This window comes from Anabrus simplex, chromosome 2, assembly GCF_040414725.1.
Source record: "Anabrus simplex isolate iqAnaSimp1 chromosome 2, ASM4041472v1, whole genome shotgun sequence".
Taxonomy (NCBI): domain Eukaryota; kingdom Metazoa; phylum Arthropoda; class Insecta; order Orthoptera; family Tettigoniidae; genus Anabrus; species Anabrus simplex.
This window is the reverse complement of record NC_090266.1, coordinates 997,958,241-997,977,891: the sequence shown is the minus strand read 5'-3', so window position 1 is coordinate 997,977,891 and position 19,651 is coordinate 997,958,241. Positions and strand designations below refer to the sequence as shown.

The following is a 19,651-nucleotide window of genomic DNA, read 5'->3' as shown; positions in this document are numbered from 1 at the left end:
GAGAGTGAGGTAGTCAGACTTCTTCAACAGTTCTCCATAATTTCACTATTTTTAGTTGCCAGTATATCATCCAATCTTTTATGAATGGTAAAAGAATTCTAGGCATGGTTAGTGTAAATGAATTGGATATGTTGGTTGTCCTTAGTTGTTCGAATGTTTAATTATATACGCTACATAGTCGGTATTGTACTGTACTGTACAATACTAACGAACTATGCAGTCTTATAAGCTTCAATATCCGGCCAAATTATTAATCATGATCCTAATCATTAGTGAGTTTTGCAAGTAATAACCATATCCTGGATTGTTTAATGAAGATTCGTGGAAAACAAAGGCGTTGGCAACAATTTCTTAGAGTTCCTTAGAGAGTACGTAAAATATCGTATACTCCATCTGCAACATTAACTTTTGAAAAATGATATAAGTAATCCATTCTTCATATCTTAACATAAATTACATATTGCTGTATGTGATTCTACACAATGTGGAATAATTAATTGATTGTCTGTAAAATGAGGAAACGTGGACATATTGTATCTTGTCTTCTGTAAAGGAAATTACGGCATATAAAAGAACAATTTCTTAAAAATATGACAAACATCAACTACTTTTTTCCAAATAAAGGTACAAAGCCATTAAGAATAGAAATCCTTCATGGAGTTTGAATAAATTACGTATAAATAACTTACGGCAGTCATGTTGTATTCGCCAGCCGGTTAAGTCAATGCTGCTATCGGCTTCTTGACACTGAATCACAAAATTCAGTAATGCTTGACAACGGCAATCTTCAATGGAAGAATTCGCTGCTAGGCATTCACAAACAGTCTCTATGCAATGAGACTGAAATTGATCTGTGTTCACTGCTGCTCGACATTTAGATAAGGGCTCCAACCTGTTTAAAGAAATATACGGATATCTTCATACAGTGACGGTACATGAAAACAACCTTCAAAATGCTGTAAAATACTGAAGTTAATAAAAGTAGCTTCGTTAGTGGAAACAGTTTCAATGAATAAGGTTGAATGTTATATTTTCATATTAGTTCCCAGAATTTAATTCATTCATCATTAATAAAATCACTATATGTAATTCTACAAAATGTTGAATAATTAAGTAATTAATTTTCGTTAAATGAGGAAGATTGTTAAGCCTTTCAGCGTTCAGTCTGCAAGCCTCTGAGAATTTACTAAACGTCGCCACAATCCTCGATTTGCAACTAGTGTTGTGGTCTCATTTATTTCTATACCTCTTATCTTTAAATAGTTAGAAACCGAGTCTAACCATCGTCGTCTTGGTCTCCCTCTACTTCTCTTACCCTCCATAGCAGAGTCCATTATTTTCCTAGGTAACGTATCCTCCTCCATTCGCCTCAAATGACCCCAACACCGAAGCCGGTTTATGCGTACAGCTTCATCCATCGACTTCATTCCTAAATTAGCCTTTATCTCCTCATTCCGAGTACCCTCCTGCCATTGTTCCCACCTGTTTGTACCAGCAATCATTCTTGCTACTTTCATGTCTGTTACTTATAACTTATGAATAAGATGTCCTGAGTCCACCCAGCTTTCGCTCCCGTAAAGCAAAGTTGGTCTGAAAACAGACCGATGTAAAGATAGTTTCGTCTGGGAGCTGACTTCCTTCTTACAGAATACTGTTGATCGCAACTGCGAGCTCACTGCATTAGCTTTACTACACCTTTATTCAATCTCACTTACTATACTACCATACTGAGAGAACACACAACCTAAGGGACAATTTAAACTTTTGGTAATGCTATTTATTAAGTATCATGTGAAGGATCAAATGAACTTAAAATTATGGAATAAACCATCAGTTTCCCGCGGGCTCCACTGACAAAGCATCATGTTTTTTCATCAGTGGCGGCTCGTGACAAAAATTTTAGGGGGTTCACAGTGACATTTTTGTTTATATCTTAAATGTACTGAACCCGACAGGGGCATGACCCAAGGACCTTTGGTTGATATTGATCTACGTAATTACGCACGCAATGCTATTTAAGGAAGACAATGCTGAAATTGATTAATATTCATATCATTAATAGAGGTAATACCGAAACTAATTAATATTCTTACCAGTAAGATAGATAAATTGTGTCTTTTAATAATTATTCTACGAGATTTCTTTGTCTGCGACTTATTGCGCAGTATTGTCCTTTGTGTAGCGGGGGCGCGCAGAGGAAGCCAAGCCAACTTAGACCCGGGAGGGGTCATGAACGGGGATTCCCCGTGACATCACTCGAGAGAAGTCATCCCTCCTTAAGACTCAGAGAATGAGGGGAAACCAACTTTTTCCAAACGAAATATAGGAGCCATCTTGGATCCGGACTAGCCAACTTAATTATCTACGATCTAGAAAATTAATGAAACTCGAATTATGGGGTCATCTCCCGATTTAAAAGGGATAAATGTCACTGGGACATTTATTTAGAGTGTCTAATGTCCCTTTTCTTGATAACTTTCAGAAGAAGAAAGAATACTGTGTTGTTTCTGCGTGGAAAAGTACTGGGCCATCTGGTTATTCTCATGACACGTCCTCGAACAAGGGAGTTCACCACGCAGAGTGGGGGAAGCCGAACAGATTTTAATTAATTGAAGGAGATCCACCGAAGGATAATGGAATGGTTATGTCTCAATCGCATCAACTAAATACTGGTCACCGATTAGCCGTACTATTATACCTCGAGCATGCCATGAATAGGCAATACGCAAATTAGTGGAAGGGGTAGCGCTCCCTTGTAAAAACTACTGCAGTAAGGGACGAGCTTCACTCGGGACTTGCGGCTAATCGACGGCAAGCTATGCTCGGTTAAGCCCTCGTTAGTTCTTTGTTCAAGTGAAGTTAATTCCCATTTCAAGTGAAATAATAGAGTTAGCATAAACAATGTATAGTTTTGTTCTTCGTGACATCAGTGTTAACTTTTTGTAAAAGCGTGAGGTGTAAAGTAATATTGTTATCATTACTACGGCATAATAATCTTACGTAGCAGCAGACTGAGTAGTGGCTGAGAGATAGACGGGATTCGGTACTGAACCGCGGACTACGCAGTCGTATCCGAGATCGTGACCGGACGTTCACAGTGAACGCTGTTAACCGGAGTGTGAATTAAACAGTGACGTTGTGTGTGTACAGGATTAACTGCCAGCGGCTCCACCAGCATCAAACAATGGATCTTCAACGTCGAGGTGGAATGGAAATGGAAGTAATCACCGCGGTGCCCATGGACCAGGACTAAGCTCAGGATGGACCTCCTGAGCTGACGAAGGTGTCATCAGGTGATAGAGATGAGTACAAAGTTTTAATATCTGGCATGCATAGAGGGGATGGGAATGTTTATTGTAAACTGACGCTATAAGAGATTAAAGATGTAGTCCAGTTGAAATAGAGCGCCGAAATGGGCGCGTAGTTGTTAATTCCTAGTTTAGGAAACCGACGACAGGTCTGAGTAATTGATTGTAAATAATTTAGGGAATATAATACTCTAGCTTTGCATGGGGTAGAGATTCATTCAATTATTTCTTTCTTGGGAGATTCTGTTTGTTTATTGGCGTCAGAAGACCAGGAGTAATCAGTTTAGGGGAGTGCAGTGAGAGTAGTTATTAATTAGAGTAATCATTCATTTGATAAGTGCATGACAAGTAAAACGGTAAGTACTACAGTGTGTATGGCACGTAACTACGAGGCTCAGCGGCCGAACTGACAGCCAAGAACCCCACCGTTTTGAAATACTTAGATAGGAAGTGATATGATTTAAATTGATTATGTGATTAAATTTACCAGGAAGTGATCATATTGCGTGTGTCAAATATCAATCCGTGTGAATATTAATTAATTAATGAATGTACTGCCGTGTGACAATAAAGTAACCATGTGCTGACCATCGATTAATTAGCAGTTAGTAATCAGATGTTAATTGCCGCGCGAGCACTTAATTGTGTTGTAATTGCTGAATACATTCCGCACGATGACCAGGTATGATTAAGGTAGCGGGTAAGCCATGTAGAACGGCAGGAATAATAATAATAATAATAATAATAATAATAATAATAATAATAATAATAATAATAATAATAATAATAATAATGATCGGCAAAGATTACCATTGTAATACCGGAGTCGCGTTGTGAAGATGACGTGATACTGTTGGGTAAATATGTGTTGAATTCAAGGTGATTTGCGCGAGTCTTTGAGACCGCAGTTTATTGTGGACGTACTTCCGAGTGAAGTGTTACTGTTTCCTTTTGGAAAGGGAATGTCACGCGTGTTATGTGGGCTGTTGACCCTTGGGGTGGCGGACGCGGCCGTCTGACCTTGCCCCAGTTGTGTTTCTTTTTTTGTTTGGGTGTCCCGTAAGCTGAGGAAGGAGGGACATTGCTGTTAAAGAGTAGTTGGCTTCTTTGAACGGCAAAGTATGTGATTTACCTAACACGCCAGAGCAGTGTATTTATTAACAAAGCGACCCGGCCGATAATGATAATGTTTGCCAATGAATCATTGTTAATTGTTCGAGTATAATATAGATAGGGATTACAGGACCCTGCCTCCATCGCAAGAGGTTGTCAGTTCGATGCTCAACGTAGGCATAGGAGGCCTACAGTGTCAGAAGAAAGATCAAAGTGCCTTTACGTATTTTGTTGCATATCATGTGTGATTTATGTGTTCTTTATATCATGTGTGGTTGTAAATAAGGTCAGTGATGGTTCTGTCCATCAGCCTGGCGAGGTCTATAATAGCGAGGGTCGGTTCGAACCCAGGTGTTGTATCATATGTGTGTATTTTTTACGTCATTTCATGGGGGAATCTAGGTCTTCATTAGCATAGGGATTGCACAGACGTGTTGTCGGGTGCATGTTAGTTTTATGTGTTAGTGATAATATAGCCTCAGTGTTGTGATAAAACTACCATTCGCTACATGTTATGATACACCGCTTCGCGATAAACGTACTCATTTCTATCAAGCGTAACGGACAGATGTCCACATAACAATTCACAAAAACATTTATAAATTTTTAATGTAATTCATAAGTGTATTTTAATGCGTCATTTCCCATCATCATTAAGGTTAAATAAACCGGTTTGTGAGTTCAATATTTTAATTCGAATGTGTTCTCATTTTAGTTATGTATGCCCCGCTTCTCCTCCCCTGTATGCCTTTAAGATTACTTTAGTTCAGCGCCTATTTATTTTAATTCTACTTGACCCATGCGCGACCCCGTAGATTCCATGCCGGTGCCATTTAGGGAGGGGGCGGGTGCAGTACCAAATTAGAATGAAAATTAGTACAAAATCACTTACTTAAATCATTTCACTAAAAGTTCCTTGTACGGTTCCTTTTCCACTCAGAGTGTGGTAGAACCCTTACAACCGAGGATGCTTTTCCCGAGACTAATCAGTGAGTGTACAACAAAAATAAAATTACGACTGCCGGGCTGAGTGGTTCAGACGGTTGAAGCGCTGGCCTTCTCACCACGTATTGGCAGGTTCGATACTGGCTCAGTTCGGTGGTATTTAAAGATGCTCAAATTCGTCAGCCTTTTCGCTACATTAACTTTCACGTAAAAGGACTCTTGCCAGACTAAATTCCGACACATCGTCTCCGAAAATCGTAAAAGTAGTTAGTGAGACTTAAAAACAATAGCATTATTATTATTATGATTATTATTATTATTATTATTATTATTATTATTATTATTAAAATTGCGACTACTACCAAAATGTTTTCATTCCTTACCCTGATGCTGGGACTCCTGGAGATCAACCCCAACGCCCGAATACGGTCTGAAAAGCCTCAATAAAGTTGTGGCCACTGTTAGCCGAAACTACAGATTTCGGTAAAAGTTAAATTCACAGTAACTTTGCTAAGATGTTGTATTTTAGTGAACATTAAAGGATGGTTTTACATCGCACGAAGATCACCTAGGTATAGCAGCAAGCGTAAAAATAATGCGTACTGGTACCATATTTACCAGTGCTCAAATTAGTATAACTGGAAACGATTCTCCAGCCACAATGTAAAGCAAACTTCTTTCCGCGATTTCGAACACCTGTTCGGAATTACCCACTGGCGAAATCTTCCGGCGATGTAATGAAATATTAACTTCTGGGAACTGTGGCCTGCGGGAGGCCTAAGATTCACCGCCATCTAGTATCATGCTTGACGTCAAGCACAGCCGAACATAGCCGACTACCCTCCTACCCGAAACAGTATCTTACTCTATTATAGCACACGATAGAGGCCAGCGGTTGCGCGCGCAATGGAACTCGCATTAATGTCATAATTTAAGAAAATACTGAAATATACACCTTCAATATAGTACTCAGTTTACAAATGATGACATGAGATCATCCCCATTAGTCATAATTATTGAAAATAACTGGAAGTGTATTTTAACATTCAAAGTTCTGTTTTGAGAAATTTAAATACACATTACACAATAAATTTGATATTAAATATCACTTTGTCAGAAACATATGGAATATACCATCAAATAATTTTATTCAGAACGGTTGTGTTGTGTCTTTAATCAGAATACTCGGAAAACTCTTTTCAACCAAATAATATTTATTCACTCACAAAAAATTATTTTCATGACAGCAAACAATAACTTTACAATCAGTGTAATTTTATTATTAAAGTAAAATGAAAATTCATTTAGAATTTGGTTCACAATAAATAATAAAATTGTACCTAGAAATTATGTTTTTATTTAATCTCCTTTTCATCCGAAACCTCGTTGTTGTTATTATTATCTCTATTTCTATTTATATATCCATGACAGTGAAAAGGTGGTGGTGATTAATATTTTAAGAGAAAATATAACTGGACAAGCATCAACTCTTAACACTTATCACATGGCAAAAGGAATAGGTCCAACACTTCGACAGATGAAGGGATCGGCCAAAGAAAGACAAGGACCACGAAGGGCGTGAAAAAGAAAGACTCCCTATAATTCATAGTCCTAATACCACTGGGGTAAAAAAAAGGTTGACCAAGAGAGAACGGATAAGACTATGAAAGTGCGTAGCCTCGCACAACTAGGCCTAAGTGGAAACAATGCCAGAACTCATCTAAGGGCCCCGTGGGAGCAAGCTACATAAAGGAAAACCGTGTTTCCAAATGAATCTCTGCTACTTTCAGCGACTGAACTTGAACCTGGTTAACATTCATCGCGAAAGCTAAGTTACTCCGATGTAGTACAATCTCATCACCCAGCAACAGTTTCTACTACTGCTAAGCAAGTAGTTATTATTTCCTCTAATGATGAAGTTGAGGTGAACAATTCAGAGCAGACTTTCGAATTACAGCAATTTACGATTAAAACAAAGTCTCTACATGTCAGAATAAACAGAGTGAAGAAAAATACGAAATAAAGGCAACGTTTTAGAATTAAGGAACGAGAGAAATGCAAAACTGTGGTACATACAGTTGAAGTAAGTGCTCCACACTTGAAACCAATCATTTCATACTCATTCCTGGAATTGAGGTTAATTTTGCAGAGAATGAAAATTTTAGGCTGTATCATAGAGCAAAATGCAGCTGCAAAATAAGCTATCTCAGCAGGCTTTGAATACTTACAGAAGTGTTTTATGAGGACGCCGGGAGATGGCACAACAAAATACGCAGTTGCTAAAGTTAACCCCACCACTCTTAGGCTCTGCCTCTTATAGAGGTCGAAGGAAAGTTCAATGGGACATCTTGTGCTTGCGCTACCATTTTTACAACTGGCCATTCATTGATCAGTTTCCAAGATCGGGGAGTTTTTGGAAATAGCTCCGAAACAGTTGACTTTATGGCCTTAAAATATGGTTTTCGGGGTCTCACTGGGATTTCCTGAGTATTGTTTTTCGCCGTGAAGGACGCTAAATAAAACTGTGTCCAGTTCTTCTACGACAACTTCGGTATGTTGCCTATTTTATGGAGATTTTGAGGCCCCTTTCAATATGGAGTTACAATTTCCATTTAGAAATGGATATACATTTGTTTTTCTGAAGTTTGGTAAATAATTGAATTTATTGATATCGATTCGTTAACCTAGTACACTTTTTGTAACTACGAAATCATTAATCCAACCCAGGAACAAGTTACATAAAACTGATCATGAGAGAAACACAGAGTTTTGAAATTAACCCCTACTACTTTCAGCGATTGTCCTTGAGCCTTCTTTACAGCTTCGTTATGCTGATATATTACCACCTTTTAGCACAGCAACAGTTCTATGTAAGTAGTTAGGGAAGGGTGGGGTTAAGCGAGAAATGCAGGACATGAGAATACACTCCATCTAATTTTGAGAACAGTGTTAATTGATGTATGTTTTTCGCAATTCAGGAAATAGGAGCGTAGTACTGAGTATCGCAAGTATATTTATACTTCTGAATAATTACTCAAAAACAGAAATAGTGAAATATCTGGAAGAGAAGTGTGTAAGAAAGGGACCGCTTGGGATATTAACATAAATTTGGTACCAGCTGTATTTTGTGCCCGGCGTGAGTAAGCCGGGATATATACGATTATCAAATATTATCTATTCTGTTGAAGACGTTAATAATATGGTACTTAATAAGATCGCTGTCTCTTTTTTTATCGTTTCGTTATGTTCCTTCCTGCCTGCTCCTTCTACCAGGAAAAAAATTGTAATAAAGCCGAAGGCATATTGTTGTCATGTTTGGGTAAAGGCGGCATGCAGCCGGCCCCCGCAGTAGCTAGTCGGCAGTGTTGCTATATCGTACACTCCGGCCTGTTATGAAGATGACCATGCTCCATATTATCACGCAGATTGTTACACACAAAAGACACCACCTATCGTGATCGGTGGGTCTACCTTACAGGGGCTGCACATGGATTTTGATTTTTTTATTATTATTATTATTATTATTATTATTATTATTATTATTATTATTATTATTATTATTGTATGAGTAAGATAATTATTCTTTCTGTGCCATGCTGTTCAAGTCAGGTTATACACACATCTAGTACTCATGATAATTTACCAGCCTTTCTGCATCTACAGATAGAAAGAGAAATATCTCGAACAGGTTACCAGCAAATGATAAACATTTCTACCACATATTGTCTAATTTGTGTCAGGGCCGATGAGTGCACGGTTTAGGTGGTAGCATGTTTCTCCATGTAGACCTATTGCCGGTTCCAAGGTATATGACTGATTAATAATACAAGGCCCACAATTAATTATATTCCTAGTTCATAGCGAGTACCAAACTGTGCTAGAGAAGTTATTCAAAGTGGTGCACTTCTGTATTCACACATCCCAAATTATTTGAATAAAATTGCTATTTGATGCAGCAAACTTTCTGGTCCGTTATCCTTCTTGTTCTGACAGTTTTTTTTATGTTTGTCCATAGAGTGGGAGCTGTTTCTATAGATTTTTAAAGGGTTACCTACAAACTCACAAAATTTAATATCTGAGAAATAAGTCGACCATAACTCTATTTCATGAAAGACTCGGAAATCATGAGTCAGTATGATCTACAAGAGAATTTGGTGGTGGTGATTGTTGTTATAAGGAACAAAACAACGTTGTTACTAGCAGTTAATGGCCCCTGTAACATAATCTCATGTTATGATATATTTTTCTCTTATCTATCTGACAACAGTTAAATAGGCGGTGTGAATAAATTTGTGAATGTTATTTCCGTGAAAACACCGTATTGCCTAGTGTCAAAACATATGAAAATTGCGATTCTATTCTTCATCTTCCTCTTCTTCTTCTAGTCGTGGCGTAGGTCTAAAAACTGTACACCAATTTTATCATCATACAGGGGTGCATATTGTGGGTCAGGTATGATATAGGTTCCAGTTCTATGAAGCAATATGGCAGCGAAAATGGAACAATGCCTCACCGAGGAAAATTATTAAAATGAAAATAAAAAAAAAATACTGTTAACACTGCTGTAAAGCACCTCGGTAGTGTAAAGGTCCTCTGAGGCCGTGTTAGATTCCAGGTAGGTACATCCAGAAATTTAGGATTAGCAGGAAGGCTGGCATGTGGTTGGAAGGTACATGCAGCTTACTGCCTCATGGAGTGTGCCTGAAAAGAGCTGCATTACCTCGGGACGACGACGCCAATTTACTTTTTAATATCTGTAAATACTAGTTTCAGAAATGTTCTCGATTTATGTTGTCATAAGATGCAATTCTTCGGATATGGTTATTCTGCATAGTTTCCATTTTAAAGTTCCATAGCCCTTTGGGCTGGGGTTTAGAATTTATCCACTTTCTGTGAAGCGCGATGTATAGCTTCTCTGGAAAACGTTCAGAATAACCCCAAATTTATACTGGGAACATCAGTATACTACGATATCAATTTTCCTAATCTAAGAATAAGCTTCCTAACTGTTTCCATCAATAGTACCGCAAGAGAATGTCTCCACAAACTCACGTGTCTCAACATAATTCAGCATTTCGATGCTATACATACCTTTCACACGTACCTTGTTTTTCTAGAATAAAAGTTTCGGCCGTAACACTAATTAAATACACACCCGCTGAAATTAAATTTCTAGCGATTGATGCTTGTCTTAGTAGTATTTTTATCAGATTAAAAAGCAACTCTGACTAACCAACCCTATGGAGCGTCATTATACGTAATAAGGCACGAACCTCTAAATGGCCGGTACACAAGCATGCACTTCTTCGAACCAGACGGTGAGACTAACTCTGTATAATAGATCTACCTATATAGATATAATTCATAGTTCAGACCTAGCAAACCATATTCTAATGCCCGTTGTTTCAGTAAATTAATGACTTGCTGTAATTTTGCATTATTGAAGATGAAGAAACTATAAATTACCGTAATTTAAAACTGATCTCGTACTTTTATTTAATAAGATTAATTATTTAACTACCTAAATTGATTACAAATTATTCATAAAAATATTCAATATACACACCGCTAGTTATATTACGGTGAAATAATGATTCTTTTAAGATTTTAGATCACAGCCCAAATACCTCATTTATAATGCACTATTTTTCAACTGCTCTAACTTATAAACTTACCTGACCAGTGAGCACATCTCGTAAGCCTTTTTCTGTAGGTCAACAGGACAGTGATAAACTTTACAGTCTGGAGTTTCACTGTTGCTCCAGCTATCACCAAACTCCTTCGTAGTTCTGGCTAATTCTCCATTACTCATTAGCTTATCATCATGCGAGTGGCCATTATAGAAACCACATAGCCCGTCCACTTTTCCTGATAACTTGCCTGGTACCTGCAGCATCAAAGAGAAGAGTGTGAACATAGAATTCCTAATACACTCTGCAATATTTAAAAATCATTCATATATTTACTCAAGTGAAAATAGTGATAAACATTTTCCGATATTCTGAGGAGTTAATAGCTTATATGTTATTCACTCAACATACATATACATCCATCTTCATTATAGACTGTTATGCCTTTCAGAGTTCAGTCTGAAAAGACTATCAATTTACCAAATGCCTCTACAATCCTCTGTTTGGGACGAGCTCTGTGAATTCGTTTAATTCCATTCCTCTTAACTTCAAATTAGAAACTGAGTCCACTTGTCGTCGTCTTGGACTCCCTATCCTACTCTCATCCTCTATGACCGAGAGCATTATTCTCCTAATTATACTTCTCCATTCGCCTCACATGGCCCCTACAGCAAATCAGATTTTTGGGTACCGTACCGCTTTATCCATCGAGTTCATTCTTAATTTAGCATTATTCGCCTGCAGACGGATTTCACTTTCTCTATTCTAGGCCTAGAGATACTTAGTTCACTGCAGAACAGATAGTGGTCTGTTTTATCGGAAAATCTCCGGAACAACCGCGCATTCCTAACGGATTCCCGAATTCAAAGTCGGTTAAGATACAATCTAGTATGGATATGGTGCCCTTGTCCTCCCGTATCTAGCGGTGAATAGTCCTTTGTTTGAGGAATGTATTCGTGAGTGCTAATTCCATACTAGCACAGAGGTCCAGTAAACGTTTCCCATTCCTATTAGCTACAATGTTTTACCCACATTTACCCATCAACTTCTCATATTCTTGTGTTCTATTTCCAACTCTCGCATTGAAATCACTTAGTAGCACTATCCTATCCTTGCTGTTGACGCTGACTACGATGCCGGCACTCAGTGCTTCATGATACTTGTCAACGTCATCCCTCTCTCACTATGGTTGATAATTCCTCCAGCTGCCAAATCTAGCTACATCATTCACTCATTTACGTGCCTAACAGACACTGTGTTGCGTCCAGAAGTATTACTGACGAGCAGTCCTACCCCATACTCTGCCCTTCCCGTTTAAACACATGATAAGGACACTTCATAATCTCCGATCTCTACCTCGTTATCTCCCCTTACCCGAATATCATTAACACATAACCCATCGAGAGGCATCCTCTTTGCTCACATAGCCAGTTCTACTTTCTGTTCCGTAAGCCCTATTGATAGGCTATTGCTAGCTTCCGTTCGAATTCCATTTCGCTCGCCTAGTCATTTCAAAGGAGTCCCTCGCCTTTCAAATGCAAGTGGGCTCCGTCTCTCTAACTGGTTATAGACCACCGGTGGGTTATACATATTCCTAGCCGCCTTAGCACAAGGAGGACCATAACTCAGAATATGTCCGAGATGCCCATTCCCATTCTATAGCAACTGATATGGCGACTATTAGGTCCACTTACTAGGCCATTCAGCCGTTGCCCATGGTTCACGAACTAGGACGCGACTACAGTAACCCACACCACAAACCAGTTTACTCATTCAAAGGAAGAGCAATAATTCGACTAAATTTTACTTCAGCCATATTGATTTTATGCATATATTTTAGGATGATTTCATATGAATGTAGTGATTTTCTTAAATTATCGTAATATATCAACCCATAATAAATAATTTCTGTACACGCTGCAATATGACTAGTATACAACACCACCTCGAAATATTTTTTTTTTGCTACTTGCTTTACGTCGCACCGACACAGATAGGTCTTATGGCGACGATGGGACAGGGAAGGGCTAGGAGTGGGAAGGAAGCGACCGTGGCCTTAATTAAGGTACAGCCCCAGCATTTGCCTGGTGTGAAAATGGGAAACCACGGAAAACCATTTTCAGGGCTGCCGACAGTGGGGTTCGAACCTACTATCTCCCGAATACTGGATACTGGCCGCACTTAAGCGACTGCAGCTATCGAGCTCGGTCTCGAAATATTTATGAAATGCTGATGTCAAAAATAAAATTAATATCAATATTAATAATATTTTTCTAGTTTTCATTCGAGAAATATTCTTTTGTAACATTAGGATCTTCAAAGCGGATTACAAATGACAGATATTTTTATATAACAACCATTGCTTCCAAGAAGACCCATATGAATTTATGCTAAATGTTGAGTAGGCTTATGCAATGAAGAAATCTAATTAAAACCATTTTCATGATACAAGGATACTAGCCAAAAACATTAAATCACCCAGTATTAATTATCCGGAATAGTATGATAGGATACACAAGTATATTTTCAATGACCAACATAAGTGTACACACAGTGTAATATAACAATACCATTGTCATAATTATTTACTTACGTCACGAATACTTACCCCAATCTTAACATTTGATTGACTGTCCCAAATGATCCAAAAGCCATAACGGTTTGACTTGAAGAGCAAAGAATTTCCGATGCGTGATAGTAGAAAGGCTTTATTCCTTCCACCAATCCGCTTTGTCTGTAAGAAATACCAAACTTGTATTCAGATGTTCTGAGGAAATATTTATGTAGAGTGTAAAACAATAATTTACAAATCAATAAATACTAAAAAATGACTTAAGCATTATCTCCAGTTTCCAAATGAGAAAAGGTTGTACTTTAATGATGAAGTGTTCAGTACTGACAGAAAAGCAGACTGGAACTGCCAAATGTGCAAAACCTAAATTCAATGCAAAAAAACAAATCACTGGTATTTGTTGGATAGTTTTCATATTACTTGGTTGACAAGTTAAATTCTGAGAGTGTACTGGACAATATGTGAAAACACTCGCTAGAGAAGATCATTTGCAGGTATTTGTACAAGTCATTTCAAATGTCATAAATCATCATCACTTCTGAGCTAGCGGAAATCTTCTAGAACTTATATGAAGGTAGATGAGATACATATTTCTTGTTTAACACTTATCTCTGGATAAGATGCCTTTATGGGGAATTGGCACTGGAAGGAGAGTCTTTGCAGATCTTCCCGAGCTTCTTAAATATGAGGAGTGTCCGATAAAAAATATATAAAATTATTCATAATAAAAAAATTCTAAGGAGCTATTGAATTTATAATGAATTTCGTGGATTGGTCATTAATAGCATTCCATATAAAGATATTCCAGAACGATTCATCATATTTTACTATAATTCCTAGTACAGATTATATGACCTAATTCAAGTGACGTGCAATCATCCTCATCGAACTTGCTTTCAGGGTTTCACAGTTATGAATGTTGACATTTCCAAAAAGATTAATGGATTATTTATTTCTAAACACTATTTTTAATAATAAACCTGTAATGGAAATAGCATTTATTAATGTTTCTTTCAAGCAAACATTCAGATCAAGATTATGCTCAGTTTAACTCAAGTATGGAAATCTTTGCGAACAGGAACATATTAAGACTGTCATACAAGCAACGTACATGTCTCTCATTCACTGTATAGTATAACCAATAGTGCTTTATACAGAGTTAAATGTAATTAATGCATAGATGTTTCTATGGCGTAACGTGCACATTGACATAAAATCCTTATGTTTGCAGGCAAATTTACAACTAGGAGAGACCATACTGTAGTATATGGTATGAAAGAGGTATCAAGTCTTCATTACTCACTGAAGTGCGAATAGGATAGTGGGGAAGTATGTGAACTTAGAAGTTTTAAATGGAAATTTTCAAGTGATTTACTTTTCGAAAAATTGTAATGCACTTGATCGCTAATTATCATAATTGAAGAGCTTAATGGATGAAGATTGCTCGTGCTTGCACAAAGATTCTGGAAGTTAAATATTTTTGGCCAGCCTACATTAAGTTTCTCCAAATTTACTTTTGATATACGCCGCACCGACACAGGCAGGTGGTAGGGTGACGTAATATTATTATTGTTTACTTTAATTCATCCTTTACGAAGTTGCTGCTGACGTGGCCTGACCTGTCGGTGGTTCGCTATCTATTGCCACACTCCTCTGTTTGGCAAAAATGTCTTCCTCCCTTCACAATCACCCAATTTTCTTACTGGTTTACTCTTATCGTGTCATACTGTCGACGTCTACGACAACTTCATTCGCTATTGTTACCCGATGACGCCATATATCCTTCCGTGGCACTTTTTCCTTACCTTCAGTTTTCTGATTGGCTATACTGTTTAATATTATTTACGTTCTTCTTCTTAGTCTTTTTACCCTCCAGGGTTGGCTTTTCCCTCGGACTCAGCGAAGGATCTCACCTCTACCGCCTCAGGGGCAGTGTCTTGGAGTGTGATATTCTGGGTCGGGGGATACAACTGGGGAGGACCAATACCTAGCCCAGGCGGCCTCACCTGCTATGCTGAACAGGGGCCTTGTGGGGGATGGGAAGATTGGAAGGGATAGACAAAGAAGGGGGAAGGAAGCGGCCGTGGCCTTAAGTTAGGTAGCCTACCATCCCGGCATTTGCCTGGAGGAGAAGTGGGAAACAACGGAAAACCACTTCAAGGATGGCTGAGGAGGGAATCGAGCCCCTCTCTACTCAGCTGACCTCACGAGGCTGAGTGGATCCAGTTACAACCCTCGTAACACTTCTCAAATTTCGTGGCAGAGCCGGGAATCGAACCCGGGCCTCTGGGGGTGACAGCTAATCACATTAACCACTACACCACAGAGGCGGACATTTACGTTCTTTCCGATGATTATTTGTTTAATATTCTTTCTACTGATATTGTCTTATGTTTCATTTTTGAATTTTTTATGTTTATTCTTACTTCTGTTAAGTAATTTCAGTTTGTAGTTCCTTTCAGCTCTACTTTTTTCTGTATGTACTTCACCTTGCCCTCTCCTAATAAAAGGGCTGGTTTCCTGACTGGTACTGCACATTTCAGTGGCCAGCAAGTAACACACAGCATATCACTTTGGTTGCCAGCAATCTGCACACCGCCTTAGGCATCCTGCCTTCTGTGCTCTACATTATGACTCAAGGACTTGTTTCTACTTCTGTTTCTTGTCATTAGGAACTTTGACAAGTTCCTGCCTAGAAATGGTATTTTGTAAACTGCATGTAGCAAGTTTGAATGCTGTTCTGTTCGGGGCCTCAACAGGAAATGGACAATGAGTTTGATATTTATTCACACTTATAAAAAGTGTTTTTTTAAATAACAAAGAAGTATCCTGCTGGAATTTGGAGCATCTGACTTCAATGTTTCTTTGAAACTTTTTCCCCATTCAGATTTTGGAGAACTTTTCCATTTCATTTATACATTTTTATACATTATTGTAATCTTTTTCAATTTCATTAGTCATTGTTATAGCAATTCGCCATCTTCTTAATTTCTCCATTTGTTTGATTATAAACTGTCAAGGTTGTGCCTGTTCTCTTTGTACTGAGTACTCAATACCAATACACCTGGAAGTTGACATCTTGTAACTTATTTCGCAACTAACAAGGGGAGGTCACGATGTCCGCATCACCGACTTTGTTCAATTTTTGTAGGTTGGTAGTACTTTTTTCTTAATCTGCTTATCCTCCAGGGTTGGTTTTTCCCTCGGATTCAGCGAGGGATAACACCTCTACCGCCTCAAGGGCAGTGTTCTGGAGCGTGAGACTTTGGGTCGGGGGATACAACTGGAAAGGATGACAAGTACCTCTGCCAGGCGGCCTCACCTGGTATGCTGAACAGGGGCCTTGTGGAGGGATGGGAAGATTGGACGGGACAAGAAAGGAAGAGGGAAGGAAGCGGCCGTGGCCTTAAGTTAGGTACCATCCCGGCATTTGCCTGGAGGAGAAGTGGGAAACCACGGAAAACCACTTCCAGGATGGCTGAAGTGGGAATCGAACCCACCTCTACTCAGTTGACCTCCCGAGGCTGAGTGGACCCCGTTCCAGCCCTCGTACCACTTTTCAAATTTCGTGGCAGAGCCGGGAATCGAAGCCGGGCCTCCGGGGGTGGCAGCTAATCACACTAACCACTACACCAAAGAGGCGGACAGGTTGGTAGTACTACATCACAAAAACACACTGGCAAAGTAGTAGCGCGCAACTCTCAAATATTTTCGAAAAAAGCTATTTTAAAAATGTCGAATAAAGTGGCACTGTGGCGCGGTGGTCGAGTGGTTGTTTTCCACTTCAGTTATGAAGATGGCAAGTTCGAGTGACGCTGATACCTGCTTTTTACCCCCTTTTCCACCATTTTTAATCTATTAAATTTTTCTTTTTCTTCTTCTCCTTTAACTGTTTACAATCCAGGGTCGGTTTTCCCTCGGACTCAGCGAGGGATCTCACCTCTACCCCCTCAAGGGCAGTGTCCTGGAGCTTCAGACTCTGGGTCGGGGATACAACTGGGGAGGATGACCAGTACCCCATCCAGGCGGCCTCACCTGCTATGCTGAATAGGGGCCTTGCAAGGGGATAAGAAGATTGTAAGGGATAGACACGGAAGAGGGAAGGAAGCGGCCGTGGCCTTAAGTTAGGTACCATCCCGGCATTTGCCTGGAGGAGAAGTGGGAAACCACGGAAAACCACATCCAGGATGGCTGAGATGGGAATCGAACCCACCTCTACTCATCTGACCTCTCGAGGCTGAGTGGACCCTGTTCCAGCCCTCGTACCACTTTTTAAATTTCGTGGCAGAGCCGGGAATCGAACCCGGGCCTCCGGGGGTGGCAGCTAATCACACTAACCACTACACCAAAGAGGCGGACAGGTTGGTAGTACTACATCACAAAAACACACTGGCAAAGTAGTAGCGCGCAACTCTCAAATATTTTCGAAAAAAGCTATTTTAAAAATGTCGAATAAAGTGGCACTGTGGCGCGGTGGTCGAGTGGTTGTTTTCCACTTCAGTTATGAAGATGGCAAGTTCGAGTGACGCTGATACCTGCTTTTTACCCCCTTTTCCACCATTTTTAATCTATTAAATTTTTCTTTTTCTTCTTCTCCTTTAACTGTTTACAATCCAGGGTCGGTTTTCCCTCGGACTCAGCGAGGGATCTCACCTCTACCCCCTCAAGGGCAGTGTCCTGGAGCTTCAGACTCTGGGTCGGGGATACAACTGGGGAGGATGACCAGTACCCCATCCAGGCGGCCTCACCTGCTATGCTGAATAGGGGCCTTGCAAGGGGATAAGAAGATTGTAAGGGATAGACACGGAAGAGGGAAGGAAGCGGCCGTGGCCTTAAGTTAGGTACCATCCCGGCATTTGCCTGGAGGAGAAGTGGGAAACCACGGAAAACCACATCCAGGATGGCTGAGATGGGAATCGAACCCACCTCTACTCATCTGACCTCTCGAGGCTGAGTGGACCCTGTTCCAGCCCTCGTACCACTTTTTAAATTTCGTGGCAGAACCGGGAATCGAACCCGAGCCTCCGGGGGGTGGCAGCTAATCACACTAATCACTACACCACAGAGACGGAGATTCTGTGTTTTTATTTTGGCGAATCATCAACGATTTTTATAAAAATGATATTTGTTCGTGGCGTCGACCTCTATAGACCTTTTGCCACTACTTTCACCATATGAGAGGAATCTGTGTGTAAGTGGAATTGCGGAAGTGTAGAGTGGTGAGGAATGTTAAGGACGACACAGGTCTCCAGGTCCGGGATATTAATCATTTACAATAAAATACTCCTGACCCTGCCGGGATTCGAACGCGAGGCCGGACAATATCAACGAAAGTAGTCTTTATGATTAATCATTTTAAGAGTATTAACCTATGTAACATTGTCCATACCTCTAATTTACGATAAATCGACAAACAAAGTTAATGTATTTTCCGTAGAGGAGTATGCATTTCTACCACGAAAACTTAGGTCACAAGCGCCACGTGTCGAGCTATGAAACTACTCCGATTACAGTGCACGGATCCTATTGTCAAGGCCGGTAAGGAGCTAGCTAGAGCGACGCGTCAAGTCGGCCGTGCAGTCGGTCACCTCACTAGAGGCTATTGCTCACACCGGCACATAAAACTGCGCGTCCTCATCGAACGTGGACAGCAGCTGACTGGCGGAACGTAATGTGATCTGACGAATTGCGTCTTGCCTGTATTCCAATGACACTCGTCGTCGAGTGAACCGAAGGCGAAATGAAGCATTTCATTCTGGATGTATGCAAAGTCAGGTTCAAGCCGGAGGTGGGTCTGTTTTTCGTATCATAGATTGGGCCCGCTCGCTGAGGTGACCACTAACATGGACCAGCATGTTTATCTGAACCTTCTGGATGATCAGGTGTTGCCTTCCAGTAAACACATGCATGATAGCCCGATTTTTCAAGATGAAAAAAAGCAAAGTCCATCGGACTGGACGCGTATGTGACCGGTTTTATGAACACTCCATCACCGTATTACATCTCAATTGTCCTTCAAAATTGCCTGACTTTCCAAGTGATACGAAACTAATTCAAGTTGTGGAAATTATATCACTTTCTGT

At 39.7% G+C, this 19,651-nt stretch overlaps 1 protein-coding gene across 1 annotated transcript in view; it reads right to left on the bottom strand.

Annotated features, from left to right (window-relative positions):
- Nucleotides 1-19,651, bottom strand: part of Hml (Hemolectin) — a 586,263-nt gene that overhangs the window by 273,278 nt on the left and 293,334 nt on the right. The window contains exons 55-57 of the mRNA XM_068226073.1: nucleotides 13,605-13,730; nucleotides 11,042-11,253; nucleotides 690-892 (exon numbers count right to left, since the gene is read on the bottom strand). Of these exons, the coding sequence (XP_068082174.1) occupies nucleotides 690-892; nucleotides 11,042-11,253; nucleotides 13,605-13,730 (541 nt within the window). The remainder of the gene's footprint in view (nucleotides 1-689; nucleotides 893-11,041; nucleotides 11,254-13,604; nucleotides 13,731-19,651) is intronic.